Source organism: Centruroides sculpturatus, unplaced genomic scaffold (assembly GCF_000671375.1).
Source record: "Centruroides sculpturatus isolate CEXI.00-Female unplaced genomic scaffold, Cexi_2.0 scaffold1198, whole genome shotgun sequence".
In the NCBI taxonomy this organism is placed as follows: Eukaryota; Metazoa; Arthropoda; class Arachnida; order Scorpiones; family Buthidae; genus Centruroides; species Centruroides sculpturatus.
This window is the reverse complement of record NW_019385412.1, coordinates 239,051-251,103: the sequence shown is the minus strand read 5'-3', so window position 1 is coordinate 251,103 and position 12,053 is coordinate 239,051. Positions and strand designations below refer to the sequence as shown.

The 12,053-nt window shown below is 32.1% G+C and overlaps 2 protein-coding genes and 1 long non-coding RNA gene across 5 annotated transcripts in view; all 3 read right to left on the bottom strand.

Annotated features, from left to right (window-relative positions):
• Positions 1 to 5,160, bottom strand: part of LOC111638688 (ras-related protein Rab-22A-like) — a 12,944-nt gene extending 7,784 nt beyond the window's left edge. For all 3 annotated transcript variants that reach the window (XM_023384438.1, XM_023384437.1, XM_023384436.1), the window contains exons 1-2: positions 4,735 to 5,160; positions 3,697 to 3,776 (exon numbers count right to left, since the gene is read on the bottom strand). In XM_023384438.1, coding sequence (XP_023240206.1) covers positions 3,697 to 3,776; positions 4,735 to 4,788 — 134 coding nt within the window. In that variant the 5' untranslated portion in view covers positions 4,789 to 5,160. The remainder of the gene's footprint in view (positions 1 to 3,696; positions 3,777 to 4,734) is intronic.
• Positions 5,161 to 7,741: 2,581 nt separating this feature from the next.
• Positions 7,742 to 7,997, bottom strand: LOC111638689. Its single transcript, XR_002758917.1, has 2 exons — positions 7,885 to 7,997; positions 7,742 to 7,813 (listed from the first exon to the last, which is right to left on the bottom strand). It is a non-coding gene; the product is annotated as an uncharacterized LOC111638689 (long non-coding RNA).
• Positions 7,998 to 10,696: 2,699 nt separating this feature from the next.
• Positions 10,697 to 12,053, bottom strand: part of LOC111638686 (ras-related protein Rab-22A-like) — a 5,715-nt gene continuing 4,358 nt past the window's right edge. Inside the window, exons 6-7 of the mRNA XM_023384433.1 lie at positions 11,217 to 11,309; positions 10,697 to 11,145 (exon numbers count right to left, since the gene is read on the bottom strand). Of these exons, the coding sequence (XP_023240201.1) occupies positions 11,054 to 11,145; positions 11,217 to 11,309 (185 nt within the window). The 3' untranslated portion in view covers positions 10,697 to 11,053. The remainder of the gene's footprint in view (positions 11,146 to 11,216; positions 11,310 to 12,053) is intronic.

Here is a 12,053-nt window from a genome sequence, read left to right as displayed (position 1 = left end):
TTGATTATTCCGTTTTATATGAATTCCATGTTGTACGAGTCACTTAGATTTTACAAATACGTGAGCCGTTCACAGCCCAGCACACGTATTTGTAAAATCTAAGTGACTCGTACAACATGGAATTCATATAAAACGGAAAAATCAACAGTGTTATAGGGGGGTCGACTGGTACAAAGTTTTTGGTTAACTGTACCTAATCTTACCTTCAAATTACCATACAGATTATTTTATTTTCTATAATATATAGATAACACTCGACAAATTTAAATATGTTACAGCAGTTTTTAATCCTAGAATACCTTTTTTTCCCCTTATAATACATTAATCATTCTAGCTCTAATTTATTTCCACCAGATTTAACTAAGAGTGATGAAGTGACTCAATCGAGGCCCCGCAAAATCTCCAGTAGGCCCTGTTCGTATCACAAAGAAATCGTTACTTTAAATCCATATAACACGAAGATTCTCTATTTAAATTAGCAGGAAAGTTATTACAATTGTATCGATTTAGCGTCATCGGAGCTAATAAAGTTAGATCGAGACTATAACATTAATTCGATTATATATTCCATCGAATTTACGGCAGCCATCGCGACTCCACGTTGATATAAATCGGGCATTGTTATCATGAAAACAGAATGTACAATAAACTTACGCTACGTTCAATTTTACAAACAGCCAACATTCTATGCCATATGATAAATGCAACATATCCATATATATATATAGCCATCTGCCAAGAGCCTAGAGACCATCTGCAATTTTAGACAGATTATTATAATGTCAAGCTTTGGATGTCATGCAAAAAAAACTATCCGTCTAATAAGCTTAAGAGTCAAATTTAATTAATAATGAACATTTTTTCGTTGTAAAAGAAACTTTATTCGATTAAAAATATCATATATTGGCTCTTCTACTAAAATAAAAAGTTATCACTCCTATAACGAAGTAAAAAATACAGTAAACAAAGACTTAATGGACAACTGTTTGTTGAACTTTTGAAATATCTGATAATTTCAGAGATAAATTGTTTCTAGGACCAAAAGAAATTCTCAAGAATCTCGCAAAAAGTTATTTTCTTTTTGTCTTGTTAATTCTCTTTATTTACTCACCGTACAAAAATTTGAATTAAAAATTAAACCTTTTATTTACGAACTACTTTAAGAAATGAGAAGAAAGTTTATAATAATTTCGTTAATTATTCAGTTAAAAATTATTAAAACTGAACCTTGGCATTGAAGATCTTAACTTACTTTTCGTGTACACATTATATTTAATCATAATCATTACCATATATAATTATATACGCATATATTATATAAATTAAGTACATATGTTAAACTGGATATAAAATATACGCAGATTAAACCGTACAATAAAAGGAAAATGACAGAAAATAATCAGGAAGTAACTATAAAATGTCAAATAGGAACATCTAAAATTAATCAAAAAGATCAAGATAACTGAAAAAAAAAGAAAAAAAAAAAAAAAAAAAAAAAAATGATGATCAAATTATTTCTTTCTTGATATTAATAATTTTATATATACAATTAGGATAAAATATTAAAAACAAATGATTTTACTGTCAGACAATTTATTAAAGGTAATAATAATAAATGACACGCAAATCACTAATCGTTTCTATCGCTCCAAATACAGTATTTTTGAATAAAAATAAGGGACGTCTATTAATTACGTGTACAGTTTTGAGTCACCTTTGACCCCCTCCCAACCAATTGTGTACAATGACTTGTTTCGCTTTAATTACGTGTATTTTTAAGTTTTTTTTTTTTTTATAGTTTATTTAAGTAGGCTTATAACAACAAATACCACTAAAAAAATCCGCGTGTACACCCCTTCCTCCCTACACTATTATACACTATGGGGAGGGACCCCATAGTGTATAATAATACACTTTTCGCGACCCCCCTTAAACTGTATACGTAATAAATGGATGGTTTGTTAGTTATTATATACATATTTAAATAATATTTTTAGCTATAAGCGGTTATTATATCGAATTAAAATGTTTATTTTGACAATATCTGATTTTTAATAACAAATACTAAAACAAATCAAGAATTTGAATTTGTAAATACTGTATATAATNAATTAATTAATATTTTATTAATTAATCTCTTAAAATATACTTTATAGAATATATATTAATTTTTTTATTCAGTAATATAATCAATGCGAATACATGGGGGGTGGCTACAATGGCTTAGGCCCCAATTGATTTAAAAAAAATATTCGTTCGAACTTCAAAACATTTACGCTGGCAAATATGGCTAATTGGACCATTGTTGGCACGCATTAATTAATAAAAAGTGCTCGTTAATTATTCAAATATTTTAAAGTTTGAAGTCAATTCCCTTTGTGTACTTTGGATCTATTACTGAATATAATAACTATAATTTAATGTATTTGAGAGGTTGCGGCCGAAGTTTTCATCGCGAAAAGGTGAACGTCGGACGTTCAACGTCGCCTTCCTGTAAGCCTAGAAGTTTGACAATGGCGTTTTGACGTTCCTTACGCCATTGTCAAACTTCTAGGCTTACAGGAAGGCGGAGTTGAACGTCCGACGTTCATGTTTTCGCGATGAAAAATTCGGCCGCAACCTCTCTATTGTAAACACTGATGTATGTATAGTGCCTAGACCAGGCGTGGCGAATGTATGGCATGTGGCACGTATCATATGTCTTTTTCAATCATCCTTTTGGTTTATCATCCGATCACCCTTTTTTCAATCGGCATTTTTACATTTATTCCAATTGAAGCATATTCTTTTACTTTCTTTAAATATTACTATTAGAAGTCAAACGTTGGCACGCATAAACATCTTTATAGCTAGGTATGCTTACTATATGGCACGCGAGCTCAAAAACGTTCGCCATCTCTGGCCTAGACATAGCGAAAGACGGAAAGGTGAAAGCGTTTTAATAACCCTATGTACTAAAATACGTCCGCATTTCTTTTGTTTGCTTAGAATCCGCCAAATGGCACATCTTGTAAAAGCATCTATTCGCATTCAAGTATTTTTACTTTTCCAGCTGTAATATTTAATAACATAGGAAAAGTATGACAATTGGTCAAAAAATAACCCCCAAGATTTTTACATTTTTTGACTTAGAATACCTTGAAACATCGAGAAAAGCAAAAAATTCGGGTTTTTTTTCTGTATGTATGGATGTGTGTGTGATGCAGGCACCATTTTGTTCTTTAAAGCTTAATAACTCCTGTGCCTTTTATCGAAAATTTCTGAAATTTTGCAGGGAGGTTTGTTTATTAGGGGGATTGATACTATTAAATTATGGTGATTAAAAGTTGAGGGGTGGGGAGATAAAGGGGTCATGTATGTCTCCAGTAGGGTCGGACTTAATGACGATTTTACTCATTATTAGCATTACAATTGTTTATAAAACCCATCCCTATCTTCAAAATTAAGCTTTTTGCCATTTTCTAATAGTTAAAAATATAAAAATTTTTAAAAATAAAATATCATAACAGATGGCGCCACCAAATGTTGCCGGGAAAGTTAAGCAACTCGTTGCTGGGTTTTTTTAAATATTTCCTTAAAAAATTAAAAATTTTTAAGCTAATCTATAAGCATATTATATACGATATAAAATCAAACAATTCTCTAATGAGGAACTTACATTATTTAAATTTATATAGCCTATATATATCAGCTTACCCTATAGAAGGCTGCGTAAATGAATTATACGTATTATAGAGTAATCTGGCAGCGATACATGTTTTACCTACACCGGCATTCTGTAAAAATTGAAAATATTAGAATTAGAACAACATTGCTTTATTTTAAAAAACAGTATTTTGTATTCTATCAGAATAAACGTTAATAATAACTGATCCAGAAATATTTAGGAAGAGATGCCTAAAAAAGTACTCCAGTTTTTCTCGGGAAAACCCTCGAAAGGGGGTGCAATGCGCCCTGCTCACCACGTATTCGCCCTTGAACGTTAATGTATGATGATAAATGAACTTAGGTCGAGTATTCTGATAAAAACGAAATTCTATTATCCTCAAACATGTTTATTAATCAAAAGTACTGTTGATATAAATTACAGTATAGCCGAAACAATTATTGTACATTGGATAGGGTTTGTCCGGAACAGTCTTTGATTTTTCCTGTTTTAACCCTCAAAAAATAGGAAAAAAGGGAGCATTTTATAATTCTTCTAATGCAATATAACGATTTAATACGTCAATAAATAAAATAAATTATCTAAATTTAGGCATTTTTAGACCCATTTTTCACTCCTACTTAAAAACTGTCCCGGTTTGGGAGATAGGCTAAACAATACATTGGTCACTAACAACGGTCAGACAATTAAATACTGTATATATAATTACTATCCAGTAGTAAACTACGATATGAGACAGTTCATTAATTACGTTTACAGTGTAAGAGGAGTGACATTGCACTCGTTACATGCAATGATGTACTGTACAGTACGTAACGATTTAGCATTGTCTAAGCAGATCTTAAGTGTTATAAAACTGTACAAGTAATTAATTAATGGACAGCACCTAGGTTCATTCTGTTTCATTAGGCCTATTATTATTATTTTTTAAATATCTAATCATACTTGTGTTGCAACAAAAGATAAAAAGGAGATACAATCAAAATTTCCTACTTTAAAGTAATACTATAAATTGAAATTTTATATTATTGTAAAAAATATACATGTAACTAATAATAAATACTTACTCCGATCAGACACAGTTTAACATGACGTACTTTCGAATTGTTATTTCCTTCCATACGATTACTAATGATTTCTCAATCTGTAGACACTAAAACTTACACTTTCAATATTTCAACGTGCGTGAGGACGATAAGTTCGAAGTTTAATGTCACAATTAATCGTTATTCTAGCTAATATATCACTTCTTTCAATGCCTTACAATCAAAACTGTCAATACAGCTATCTGTGGAAATGTTCGAATACTGTACTGGACTGTACGTTTATCAACACTACCCTTACATTTATCTGATAGATTACTTGCTTACTATTTGCAATGTTAATTAAATAGATGAACGAATTACTATGTGAGTGACTGCACGTTTAACTAAAATAAATACAAAATAATTATGCAAATATAAATTTAGCTACTTATGATTAAACAATTAAATGCTTAACTAGTAAATTGTTATTATTNCACAAAACTAAAATCAAATAATAATAATAATTGATGAAACATGAAATATAAATACAATAAATATATAAAAATTTACAAGTAAACAAAGAAAAGCCAAATATGAAAAAATTTTACAGAAAACATTTCTTTGACAAAAGGGCAATCTATAAATTAACATGTCTTAGTTTTTTCTCCACGATGTACTTCCATGCTGATGGTAATACTGTGCATTTACTGTCCTTAGCGATGAACACCAAAAAGTTAGAAATATACAGAAGCACGATAATGGACAGATGTTTGAACACTAGGGACACTGAAGGATTACAATCAGCATGGAAATATATCGTGGAGAAAAAAAAACTAAGGCATACTAATTTATAAATTGCCCTTTTGTCAAAGAAATGTTTTCTGTAAAATTTTTTCATAATTGGCTTTTCATTGTTTACTTGTAAATTTATATACATTTATTGTATTTATCTTATAATTATAATTATTATTATTTTAATAAAGACCGCTCGTTTTGCCACTCAGGGCAGGAGCTTCATCGTCTCACCCATCAAGCCGCTATCGACGGACCAGAAAATGTTATCGTATATCGACGGACCAGAAAATGTTATTGTATATCGACGGAACAGAAAATGTTGTATACAAAATTGATGTTGTGATGATGGTGGTATGAAATGTTCCCGTTTACACGGTCAAAAAAACACAGTACACTTCCTGTCTAATAATAACAACACAATTACACTTTAATGTCTCTAATAAGTGAGTGACTCTCTGGCATTCCACAATCGAGCAACACTCCGGTACCCGACAATCATTTGATAACTACAATATTGGTTCTTGACCAGCCACACAGTTACCCACTCTGGTTAGCTCCCCGGTCAGTACTGCCGTCAGCACTCCTTTCAGCACTGCCTCCACACACACTCTGACTCTACACACACCCAAAGGGAAGCGCACAAATTTTCCCTCTCTCACCATTTCTCCCTTTCTAGGCGGGACAATCTCCCCCACATTCTTGGGGATACTGTTACCTCACCCACCTGACACGTGTGACCAAGCTGTGAACTGTCCATCACCACTTGCTGACATCCACACACCTGACACATGTTACAACTGAACTTAACAACAGGCATTGATAAAATGAAGAGAAAGGGTGCAATTTGGCCCTTTAAAATAAAGGACTAGAACAGTTTAACTAAAATAAAGAATCGTCCTTTGAAATAAAGGACATCTGGCACTACTAATTTAAATTAACTATACTATATCCTAAAATACAAGCCAATAAAGAAAAACGAATATAGCCAGCAACCAGTTAGTGTTGCATAAACTGTGCGTGTGTGTGGATAGATCTCCATGTAGTATCCTATGCCGGGTCCCCTTCCATCACCAACCGGTCTCTTTTGAATGGCCGAATGGCCGAGTGTCAAGGTGGCAGCCTACTGTTCTGAGGGGGCCTGATTCGAATCTGCCCACGTTCGAATCCGGCCCCCTCAGGATCGAAAAGCCCTAGGAATTTTTTAGGTGGTGGTCCGTCTTGATATGTCGGGCCCCGTTCCTCACCATCCGGCCACTCCATTGTGGACCTGGCCGAACCCATAATGGGGTTGCTTAGTGCCCACAGGGTAGAAGAGTTTTAAAAAAAGGTTACCTTCATTGTGAGACCTGTCCAAACCCACGAAGATCATGCGAAAGAGGTCCCTTTTGTCCAGAAGACAGAGCCAAAACTAATAATTAATTTTAAAATTATGTGTATCTATTTGTTTTTTTAGCTGTTTTTTTCATGTTTTTTCTTCATAAATAACACCTTATCTGATGAAATAAACAGTGATAACAAAATTCGTCATCAATACGATAAAACACAATGATTTCAAAACGATAATAGAGAAATTTTTGGTTTGAATCTCACCCAGAGCATTTATTTATGCATATAAGATAGCTTGTACCTGCTTTTTTTTCAAATTATATATATATATATATATTTATTTCGCTATGTGTAAAGCATGCCAGTGGCCAGTGAATAATATCACTGTACACTGATAATCAATTCTGAATTTACTAAAATGCTGAAAAATATTTTAAGACAATCGTGATATTACGATAAGTATTAAATGGTATACATAGAAATCTAACAAATATTTTTATGTCCAAAAAGATAATAATACAAAGAACGGTTAAAACAATTAGAATAAATTTTATTTATACTTGTAAAAAAACATAAATAAAATGTTTAAAGTTTGCTGTGTCTTTCAAGAAATAATCCTATAATTATCACATTTTTTATAAAATATTACATCTTTTCTTAACAGAATAACTATCTTCGAATACACACGCTTTGAAGTATATTATTTGAAATAGAAAAATAACAAAAAATTCTATTATCTTTGATAACAGAATTGAATATTTGTTATTGATGTGATGAAAGACAGTCTAATCACATATTATTCTTTTGTTATAAAGCTAGGAATACTATTAAATAACATATCACAATTACTGCAATCATTTCCTATTCCACTGATTATTTTGAAAAGAATATTACACTAATTTACAACATTAGCAACAAGTTTTTCTAGGCTTTGGATTTAGTTTTATCAAAGGAGTAGCTTCAGTATTTGTTTCTCGAATTTTGTCAGACATCCGATTGACTAAAAATAATCATAATAAATATTTAATAAGAAATAAAAGAATATTAAACAGAATATTAAATCATAATTACCCATTGTATAAAATAGTTCTTTCACATTTTGAGAAGTTAATGCACTAGTTTCCATAAATAAAGCTCCTATTTCATTAGCATATTTCTGACCATCTGGAAATAAAGCAAATATTTTATTAAAAAATACATAAATATACAGTCGACCCCCATAACACTGTTGATTATTCCGTTTTATATGAATTCCATGTTGTACGAGTNATTACAATTGTTTATAAAACCCATCCCTATCTTCAAAATTAAGCTTTTTGCCATTTTCTAATAGTTAAAAATATAAAAATTTTTAAAAATAAAATATCATAACAGATGGCGCCACCAAATGTCACCGGGAAAGTTAAGCAACTCGTTGCAGGATTATTTAAATTGACAGATCTGAAAAGAATTTGATTTCCCCCTCAGTAGTGAGATATGATTTTTAATGTATTTCTGTAATATAATTTTTAAACATTTTAACAGGATTTTTTTTAGGAATCAGAGTTGCCGATTTTCGGGGGTCGATTTCTCCGCCGTCCAATTATCTATAGCAATTCTGAATATCGCATTCGAAAGACATTTGTTTTCTTAGTAGTGTTTTAAAAATTTCAGATTTTTCTATAAAGAGGTTGGCGAAATATAAGCAATAGAAAAGTGTTAAGCATCCTGCACTAGAATCCAGAGCAAGCAAAGCTTGATTGTGTGGCCATTTAATGATACAATTACTCATGAGAATTGGTATTGTCCCGGAGAAATGAAAGAGTTTGTTATTAGTTCTAGTTTGTAAGAGTGGATATAAGATGGTTCCTAAAAATTATACAGGTACAACGTTGCTGTGTCGTGTTTCAAAAATTTTTTTGCAGAAGTTTATCTTATAGGTTATAAAGAAGGTTGAATATGAGGAATATTTTGTAAGAGAATCAGACTGGTTTTTGTACACGTTATTTGAAATTTACTAATTTATCAGGATTACGTTGCATCACACTGAAGTCAGCAACCGTATTTTTTTCGGCGAAATATTTGTTCTCGAACGTCCAGAACGATTGCCAACAAAGAACACTTCTAGCGGCATTCTTATATGAATTATTTTTGAACAAATTTATATACATTTATTGTATTTATCTTATAATTATAATTATTATTATTTTAATAAAGACCGCTCGTTTTGCCACTCAGGGCAGGAGCTTCATCGTCTCACCCATCAAGCCGCTATCGACGGACCAGAAAATGTTATCGTATATCGACGGACCAGAAAATGTTATTGTATATCGACGGAACAGAAAATGTTGTATACAAAATTGATGTTGTGATGATGGTGGTATGAAATGTTCCCGTTTACACGGTCAAAAAAACACAGTACACTTCCTGTCTAATAATAACAACACAATTACACTTTAATGTCTCTAATAAGTGAGTGACTCTCTGGCATTCCACAATCGAGCAACACTCCGGTACCCGACAATCATTTGATAACTACAATATTGGTTCTTGACCAGCCACACAGTTACCCACTCTGGTTAGCTCCCCGGTCAGTACTGCCGTCAGCACTCCTTTCAGCACTGCCTCCACACACACTCTGACTCTACACACACCCAAAGGGAAGCGCACAAATTTTCCCTCTCTCACCATTTCTCCCTTTCTAGGCGGGACAATCTCCCCCACATTCTTGGGGATACTGTTACCTCACCCACCTGACACGTGTGACCAAGCTGTGAACTGTCCATCACCACTTGCTGACATCCACACACCTGACACATGTTACAACTGAACTTAACAACAGGCATTGATAAAATGAAGAGAAAGGGTGCAATTTGGCCCTTTAAAATAAAGGACTAGAACAGTTTAACTAAAATAAAGAATCGTCCTTTGAAATAAAGGACATCTGGCACTACTAATTTAAATTAACTATACTATATCCTAAAATACAAGCCAATAAAGAAAAACGAATATAGCCAGCAACCAGTTAGTGTTGCATAAACTGTGCGTGTGTGTGGATAGATCTCCATGTAGTATCCTATGCCGGGTCCCCTTCCATCACCAACCGGTCTCTTTTGAATGGCCGAATGGCCGAGTGTCAAGGTGGCAGCCTACTGTTCTGAGGGGGCCTGATTCGAATCTGCCCACGTTCGAATCCGGCCCCCTCAGGATCGAAAAGCCCTAGGAATTTTTTAGGTGGTGGTCCGTCTTGATATGTCGGGCCCCGTTCCTCACCATCCGGCCACTCCATTGTGGACCTGGCCGAACCCATAATGGGGTTGCTTAGTGCCCACAGGGTAGAAGAGTTTTAAAAAAAGGTTACCTTCATTGTGAGACCTGTCCAAACCCACGAAGATCATGCGAAAGAGGTCCCTTTTGTCCAGAAGACAGAGCCAAAACTAATAATTAATTTTAAAATTATGTGTATCTATTTGTTTTTTTAGCTGTTTTTTTCATGTTTTTTCTTCATAAATAACACCTTATCTGATGAAATAAACAGTGATAACAAAATTCGTCATCAATACGATAAAACACAATGATTTCAAAACGATAATAGAGAAATTTTTGGTTTGAATCTCACCCAGAGCATTTATTTATGCATATAAGATAGCTTGTACCTGCTTTTTTTTCAAATTATATATATATATATATTTATTTCGCTATGTGTAAAGCATGCCAGTGGCCAGTGAATAATATCACTGTACACTGATAATCAATTCTGAATTTACTAAAATGCTGAAAAATATTTTAAGACAATCGTGATATTACGATAAGTATTAAATGGTATACATAGAAATCTAACAAATATTTTTATGTCCAAAAAGATAATAATACAAAGAACGGTTAAAACAATTAGAATAAATTTTATTTATACTTGTAAAAAAACATAAATAAAATGTTTAAAGTTTGCTGTGTCTTTCAAGAAATAATCCTATAATTATCACATTTTTTATAAAATATTACATCTTTTCTTAACAGAATAACTATCTTCGAATACACACGCTTTGAAGTATATTATTTGAAATAGAAAAATAACAAAAAATTCTATTATCTTTGATAACAGAATTGAATATTTGTTATTGATGTGATGAAAGACAGTCTATTCACATATTATTCTTTTGTTATAAAGCTAGGAATACTATTAAATAACATATCACAATTACTGCAATCATTTCCTATTCCACTGATTATTTTGAAAAGAATATTACACTAATTTACAACATTAGCAACAAGTTTTTCTAGGCTTTGGATTTAGTTTTATCAAAGGAGTAGCTTCAGTATTTGTTTCTCGAATTTTGTCAGACATCCGATTGACTAAAAATAATCATAATAAATATTTAATAAGAAATAAAAGAATATTAAACAGAATATTAAATCATAATTACCCATTGTATAAAATAGTTCTTTCACATTTTGAGAAGTTAATGCACTAGTTTCCATAAATAAAGCTCCTATTTCATTAGCATATTTCTGACCATCTGGAAATAAAGCAAATATTTTATTAAAAAATACATAAATATACAGTCGACCCCCATAACACTGTTGATTATTCCGTTTTATATGAATTCCATGTTGTACGAGTCACTTAGATTTTACAAATACATGTGCCCCGGCACATGTATTTGTAAAATCTAAGTGACTTGTACAACATGGAATTCATATAATATGGAATTATCAACAATGTTATGGGGGGTCGACTGTACAATCCTTTTCTTTTTTTTATGACAAGGTTTAGAATGGTGAACATCTCGTTGAAGCTGAAAATTATCATACAACATAACGAACTTTTGACCTATATTAATTAATTATGTTAATAAGTGTTGGGTTGTGAATTATGCATTGGTAATATTATAGGGCATTTTATTAATGACAATTACTTTTAATTTATTATGTTGTCACTTTGTAAAACGAAATTTGCATATTTGGTTACGTAATTTTAGTAATTTCCTAACCTGTTCTTTTCACTTCTATTTTAAATTATTCATTGTTTATTTAGTTTATTATTATTATATTATTATTATTCATACATGCGTTATATAATATCAGAAGGTGGCTAGAGACCAGACAAATTTGGACGGACCACCCCCGACAAATTCCTAGGGTTTCTCGACTCGTTCGGTTTCGATTCCGTATCCCCAGAGTGATAGGATGCCATCTTAACCGCTCGGCCATACGGCCTGTAAAATGTGTTTGTATCTTCGATTGTTTGCAAATCTTGCTGT